This window comes from Pristis pectinata, chromosome 34 (assembly GCF_009764475.1).
Source record: "Pristis pectinata isolate sPriPec2 chromosome 34, sPriPec2.1.pri, whole genome shotgun sequence".
Lineage (NCBI taxonomy): Eukaryota > Metazoa > Chordata > Chondrichthyes > Rhinopristiformes > Pristidae > Pristis > Pristis pectinata.
In genome coordinates, this window is record NC_067438.1 from 2733902 (window position 1) to 2741083 (window position 7182).

Here is a 7182-nt window from a genome sequence, read left to right on the forward strand (position 1 = left end):
ATCCATTTGATGCACTGCTTCCTCTCTGATGAATAATGGGGGGGGAGCCAGTACGTTATTTTTTTTCTTCTGGATTGGTGCTAACACGTTGTCACATCCAATCAGAAACAATCTCCCACACAAGTCCCAGCAGGTTGGAGGCAAACTGGGTGTCATCATCCGACACAATTACAGTTATAAATGTGGAAGAAGACGCCCTGTGAGGCACAAGTGGTCGTAGCGCAATTCAGCCAAGATGATCTTGAACTTGAAGAATGAAGCCTTTTGCTCTTTCACCTTCTACTCTGTGCTCCTGCTTATTAAGATGTTCGCTGTGGCAATCCTCACGGGGCAAGTCAGGCTTCGCAAACAGGTAATAACTCTTTTTAATGGGAATATTTTCTCACCTGAGTGGTTAACCCGTTGGTGCCCTGGTGTGGTTGATTCTGATGGGACCTAATCTCTGGAGGGAGAATAGCAGGCAGGGAGAGGAGAACTGAGGTGTTGACAGGGTGCTGCCTACTACAGTTGAATTGCTCGCCCTTTATTTCCAGCATGTCAGAAGGTTGTGAGTTCGAGCCCCAGGCCGGAGAGCCGAGCATACAACTCCAGGGGCTATGCCCCACTCAGGGATCGCTGCACAGTCAGCAATGCCACCTATTCCATGTGAAAGTGAAGCCCCTTAAATGGGCATAAAGAATCCCGGTGAGGTTATATCCAAGAGCAGCAGTGGGATGGATTCCTCAGTGCTGGTCCCTGGTTCAGCGCTCCTGTACCTGGTCATTATCCCACTGCGGTTGGTGGGATCTTGCTGTGCATGCTTTTGGTTACAAAATACGCTGGCAAGTCCTGAAATGTGACATAGACTAAAAATACTGTGAGCGGTTGAATTTTTTTTTGCCCTTCTTTCTGTTTTGGTTCAGCTTCCGGTAAGAGAAACATCTGGCCATGTTGATAAGTAAATTTTCAGTCAAAAGCTGCAGCAACTGTCAGTCTCTATTAAGTGCGACTAAATCAGATTTGGTAAGAATGGTGCCACATTGTCAGTTTAAAATTGCTTTAATATTCAGACACTGGGGTGTCCTTGTCCCTCTCCCTCCATGGGGAGGCACTCCCTCAGCTCTGTTCCTCCCACCCTGTGGCACTCATTCACTACCGCAGTGGCCCTCCCTCACCATTGACCCTCCCACTGTGCGGCGCTTCCTCAGTACTGCCCCTTTTTTTTAATAATAAACGTTTATTCACTAAAAGCACTACAAAAGACAACCAGTGTCAATACACGACATCTAATACAGAAAAGGAGAAACTACGCAACGACATACTACGGTAGAGAATGCAAACTAATACTAATGAAAAACACACGCGATGCTACACCCGTCAACGCGACACGCGACACTTCAAATAAGAATCGCGTTCGTACCGTCCACGACACACGCGATCCCCTGAGGGGCCCACCGAGCGCGGAACTCGGCTAGGGTGCCCGCGGAAACCGCGTGCTCCCTCTCTAAACGCACCCGCGCGCGCACGTAAGCGCGGAAGACGGGCAGGCAGGCCGACCTGCCGGTACCCTCGGCCGCCCGCCGCCGCGTCCCGTGGATGGCCAGCTTGGCCAGGCCCAGCAGGAGACCCACCGGGAGATCCGCCGCACGCCCCTCCCCGCGCCGCACCGGGTGCCCGTAGACCAACAGCGCCGGGCTGAAGTGCAACCAGAACTTCAGCAGCAGCCCCCACAGATACGCGAAGAGGGGCTGCAACCTCTCGCACTCCGCGTACGCGTGGTACACCGCCTCCTCCTGGCCGCAGAAGTGACAGGCGGCCGGGGTGTCAGTGAACCGGCTCAAGAATCGGTTGCACGGCACGGCCCGGTGCAACACCCTCCACCCCAGGTCCCCGATGTCAGTACGGCCCCTCCCACAGTGTGACCCTCCCTCAGTACTGCCCCTCCCACAGTGCGGTGCTCTCTCTGTACCGACCCTCTCACAAGGAAGCTCCCTTACCTTTGGATGAGGTTGTTGCTTTTGTTTGCATTGACCTTGGTTCAGTGGGACTGGTCCGTAAGTGTATTTCTGCACGTGGATCTCTGCGCCACCCTCGCAGTCCAACAGAGGAACCGTCCAGAGATGGGCAGGAGGGAGGGGCAGTTGTTTCGGGAATGTCCCGGAGTGATAACATTGGCTCATGGCTGACCGGATTGTCCCCGCTCTGTCCCCCGCAGGCTTTCGCCAATCCTGAGGATGCCCTGAGGCACGGAGGTCTGAAGTTTTGCCGAACCGACCTAAATGTGGAGCGCTGCCGGAGGTGAGGACTGGGGCAGCTGCTCCCAGCAGCATAGCTAATGTTGTGACTTTCTCTTTATGTCTGTCATGTTTGGCCTGAGACTGGAAATCCCAGGAATGAAAGGCTTACCATATGGGGAGCGTTTGATGTCTCTGGGCCTGTACTCAATGGAGTTCAGAAGGATAGGGAGGACCTCATTGAAACCTACTGAACACTGAAACGCCTGGATAGAGTGGACGTGGAGAGGATGTCTCCATCAGTGGGAGAGTCTGGGATCCAAGGGCACAGCCTCTGAATAAAGGGACGTCCCTTTAGAACTGAGATGAGGGGGAGTTTCTTCAGCCAGAAGGTGGTGAATCCGTGGAATTCGTTGCCATAGAGGGCCATGGAGGTCAGGTCATTGGGTGTATTTAAGGAAGAGATTGATAGGTTCTTAATCGGTAAAGGGGTTAAAGAAGGCGGGAGAATGGGGTTGTAAATAAATCAGCCATGATTGAATGGTGGAGTAGACTTGATGGGCCAAATGGCCTAAGTCTGCTCCTATGTGGTCTCAGGGAATCTGCCTCTTCCCAGATTATCCACAGTCTATCGACATCAGGGCAGGACAATGTCCTCTCTCCCCAAACTCCGTTAACCTGGTGAACAGGTGACAACTTATCCCTGAAAACAACCCTGCCCTCACCCCATGAAAATTGTCCAGTCCATCCCCCACTGCTCCGTCACACTGACTTATGTTGTCTTCTTCCCAGGGCCTTTTACCATAAAAATTGACATCCCTTTCTTCAGATATTGCCTAAACCGTTGGGTATTTCCAGCATTTTCTGTTTCAATTTTGATAAATTTGTGTGCATTTCTGGTCACCCCATTACATGAAGGATGTGGGGGCTTTGCAGAGGGTGCAGAAAAGGTTCACCAGGATGCTGCTTGGATTAGAGGGCATGAACTATAAGGACAAACTTGGTTTGTTTTCTCTGGAGCAGCAGAGGCTGAGGGGAGACCTGTTGGAAGTTTATAAAATTATGAGAGGTGTAGAGAGGGTAGACAGCCAAAATCTTTTTCCCAGGGTAGAAATGTCAAGTACTAGGGGACGTGCATTTAAGGTGAGGGGTGAAAGGTTAATGGAGACATGCAGGGTGGGAGGGTTACTCCACCGATCTCCCGTGAGTAGGGAAGACCGGGGCCACGTCTGACTAACCTGTCCCCTGTCTGTAATCACTTCAGGGCTCACCGCAATGACATGGAATGCATCTACCCGTTCCTCTTCCTGGGTGTCGTGTACTGCCTCTTGGATCCCAGCCCGTCCATTGCGCGGATCCACTTCCGCACCTTCTTCCTGGCCAGGATGGTGCACACTGTGGCCTACCTGTTTGCGCTGAAGGCTCCCACCAGATCGCTGGCCTACACCGTCGGGCAGATCCCCTGCTTCTCCATGGCGCTGAAGATCCTGATCAACGTTGCCGCCTACTGGTGACGGGGGAGAGCGCGAGGCATTTGGGCTGGCATTCAGCATGTTACCAGCTTTGGCTTGATGTGATGGTACAGAGGCTTTGACCAAAGAGACAAACACTGAACTCAAAGACTTCTCCAACGAGTTTCCACTAACCCAAGCCCGACTATGGGCCGTCCGTCGTGTTTACACTGGGAGTTTACACCTTTTAGGCTGGACTGTGATGCTTCTCATGTTCGAATAGTCACCCCGGTTCACACTCAAACATATAGCCCTTCAGCAGGAAGCAGGCCCTTCAGCCCACCAATTCTGTGCTAGCCATTAAATACTCACTAAATCCATTTTCCAGTTCTCAGATTATAGTCTCAAATCCTCATCTAAACCTTAAATTTCAAAGGTGTCCCTGCCTCCATGTCCCCCTCAGGTAGCGTCCTCCAGATTTCAACCATCCTCCAGATGAAAAAGATCTTCCTCAAGTCCCATCTATACCTCCTTGCTCTAAACTTGTGCCTTCTGCTGAAAAACACCACAGCTAGGGGTAAAGTGCCTCACTATCAAAAACCCTCATAAGTTTGTATACCTCCAGCAAGTCCCCTCCCTCCTCCACTGCAAGGAAAGCAAACGCAGCCTCTCCAGTGAAAGTCACACAAAAAAAATCTGCAGATGCCAGAAATCCAAAGTAAGATCAGAAAATGCGGTAAAATACTCAGCAGGTCGGGCAGCATCTGTGGGAAGAGAAACAGAGTTCATGTTTCAGGTCAGACAACCTTCCTGAGTTCTGATGACAGGTCTCTGACCTGAAACTTCAACTGCTTCCCTGCCCATGGATGGAGCATGAGCCGTTCTGTGTTTCCAGCCAATCCCACCTGTCCTTGTAACTGAAGGACTCCATCCCAGACAGTGTGCTGGTGAATCTCCACTGCACCCTCCCCAGTGCAGTTGGGTCTTGGGGTTCAAGGTAGCACAGAGAATTTTTTAAACCTTTTACCTTTAAGAAATAAACACACACTTTTGTTGTTTTTTTGGGGTGGCACGGTAGTGTAACAGTTAGTGCGACGCTATTACAGCACCAGCGATCAGGGTTCGATTCCCGTCACTGTCTGTACGGAGTTTGTATGTTTTCCCGTGTCTGCGTGGGTTTCCTCCAGGTGCTCCAGATTCCTCCCACATTGCAAAGGCGTACGGGTAGGTTAATTGGGTTTAAGATGGGTGGCGCGGACTCGTTGGGCCGGAAGGGCCTGTTACCACGCTGTAAGTAAAATTTAAATTTTAAAAAATTAGAGGCGGAGAGGTTTAGGAGGGAATTCTGGAGCTCAGGGCCCAGCTAGCTGAAGGCACAGGCTGGGCAGCTGGTGTGTACTGGGCAACAGGTGAATGTTAATAAAGAGGATATTTCCCCCTCTTCTGGTTTCGTAGTTTATTCTCTTGACTGGAGTGTCCAACTCAATGGAGATCAGGTGGGTTTGGTCTGTCAGAGCCCACCGGAAGCTGCGGAGTGAGAATCCCACAGGATCGGAAAGAACGATGGGTCACTCTCAGTCAAAAGTATTGATGTTCCCTGACTCCTTGGGGAAGTAAAATAAGGGCTTGGGGTAAATTTAACACCATGAACCCCTAGCAGGTGGATCTAGGTTAAAATTACACCCCCTCCTGCCCAGCAGACACTAAGTTCACTGCAGACATGGCAAGTACTGCAGACAGAGTGTTCAACTGTATTAATTCAGTGTTATTGTTGTTTAAAACATGTTAGCTACTTATTGAGACACACAACTTCACTGTGTCACGTTTGGAAATATTTGACTATTTATTTATTGTTGTTAATATTTTGTTCACAAAAGTTGAGTATAACATGTTGGACTATTGTATTATTATGTTTATGATTATTAATAAATTAAATTTTGGAAATTACTAACCACTTGTATCACTGCTGCTGGTATCCAATGCTGGGCCACACATTTTGGGAAGGGTGTGAAGGTCCCAGGAGGAGATGTACTGGAGCTGTTGCAGGGAGGAGGGGTTGACATTGTTCCGCCTGCGGAGAAGGCTGCGAGGAGCTTGGGATAGAAAAGGAGAAGGGACGGCATTGTGGAGAGTGTAGCAGATCGCCAAAGGATACAGCGGGATATGGATCAGTTGTAGATATGGGGGGAGAAAAGGCAGATGGAGTTAAATCCGGTCAAGTATGAAGCGTTGCCCCTTGGGAGATCAAATCTAAGTGGACAGTACACAGTTAGCGGCAGGACCCTTAATAGCATTGATACACAGAGGGGTCTTGGGGTCCAAGTTCATAGCTCCCTGAAAGTGGTAACACAGGCTGATAGGGCGGTATGGCACGCTTGCCTTCATTAGTTGAGACACTGAGTTCAAGAGTCAGGAAGTTATGCTGTAGCTTCATAAAACTTTAGTTAGGCTGCACCTGGAGTACTGTATTCATATCTGGTCACCCCATTATAAGAAGGATGTGGGGGCTTTGGAGAGGGTGCAAAAGAGGTTTACCAAGATGCTGCCTGGATTAGAGGGCATGTGCTATGAGGATAGGTTGGACAAACTTGTTTTCTCTGGAGCAACGGAGGCTGAGGGGAGACCTGATAGATGTTTCTAAGATTATGAGAAGCATAGACAGAGTAGACAGCCGGTATCTTTTCCCCAGGGTTGAAACGTCTAATACCAGAGAGCATGCATTTAAGGTGAGAGGGGGGTAAGTTCAAAGGAGATGTGCGAGGCAAGGTTTGCAGTGGGTGCCTGGAATGGGCTGCCTGGGGTAGTGGTGGAGGCAGATACCATAGGGGCATTCAAGAAGCTCTTAGATCGGCTCATGAATGTGAGGGAAATGGTAGGATGTGGACATTGTGTGGGCAGAAGGGATGAGTTTAGTTTGGCATTTTATTACTAATGTAATTTTTTCGGCACAACATTGTGGGCCGAAGGGCCTGTTCCTGTGCTGTACTGTTCTATGTTCTATGTTCTATCCTCCCTGGATTAGAGGGCGTGAGCTATAAGGAGAGGTTGAACAAACTTGGGTTGTTTACTCTGGAGTGTCGGAGGCTGAGGGGAGACCTGATAAAGGTTTATAAAATTATGAAAGACATAGATAGAGAAGACAGCTGGTATCTTTTTCTTCAGGTTGAAATATCTAACATTTAGAGGACATGCATTTAGGGTGAGTGGGGGGTAATTTCAAAGGAGATGTGTGGGGCAGATATTTTACACAGAGAGTGGTGGGTGCCTGGAATACACTGCCAGGGGTGGGGGTGGAGTCAGATATGATAGAGACGTTTAAGAGGCTCCAAGGTAGATACATCAATGTGCAGAGAATGGAGGGATCTGGTGTCATCAGCTTAATTAGTTTGGCACAGCATCGTGGGCTGAAGGGCCTGTTCCTGACTATATTCTATGCCTCCTTTGGAAATCCTTTGGTGTCGGACGGGGATTGTGAAGCCCATGCCAAGGGAGGGGGAGGGGAGGTCCGGTTTGGTGTG

General features: G+C 49.8%; 1 protein-coding gene across 1 annotated transcript; it reads left to right on the forward strand.

Moving 5' to 3' along the window:
• Positions 1-207: 207 nt before the first annotated feature.
• On the forward strand, positions 208-5577 carry LOC127586035 (prostaglandin E synthase-like). The gene is made up of 3 exons (XM_052043805.1): positions 208-352; positions 2195-2277; positions 3478-5577. Exons 1-3 carry the CDS (start codon positions 236-238, stop codon positions 3725-3727), a joined length of 450 nt encoding a protein of 149 aa, XP_051899765.1. The 5' UTR covers positions 208-235; the 3' UTR covers positions 3728-5577.
• Positions 5578-7182: the final 1605 nt, after the last annotated feature.

Excerpts from the sequence above, each read along its gene's own strand:
- LOC127586035 (XM_052043805.1), top strand. The coding sequence starts at position 236 with ATGATCTTGAACTTGAAGAATGAAGCCTTTTGCTCTTTCACCTTCTAC. Across the intron at positions 353-2,194 it reads AAGTCAGGCTTCGCAAACAG|GCTTTCGCCAATCCTGAGGA; the intron begins GTAATAACTCTT and ends TGTCCCCCGCAG. Across the intron at positions 2,278-3,477 it reads AATGTGGAGCGCTGCCGGAG|GGCTCACCGCAATGACATGG; the intron begins GTGAGGACTGGG and ends TAATCACTTCAG.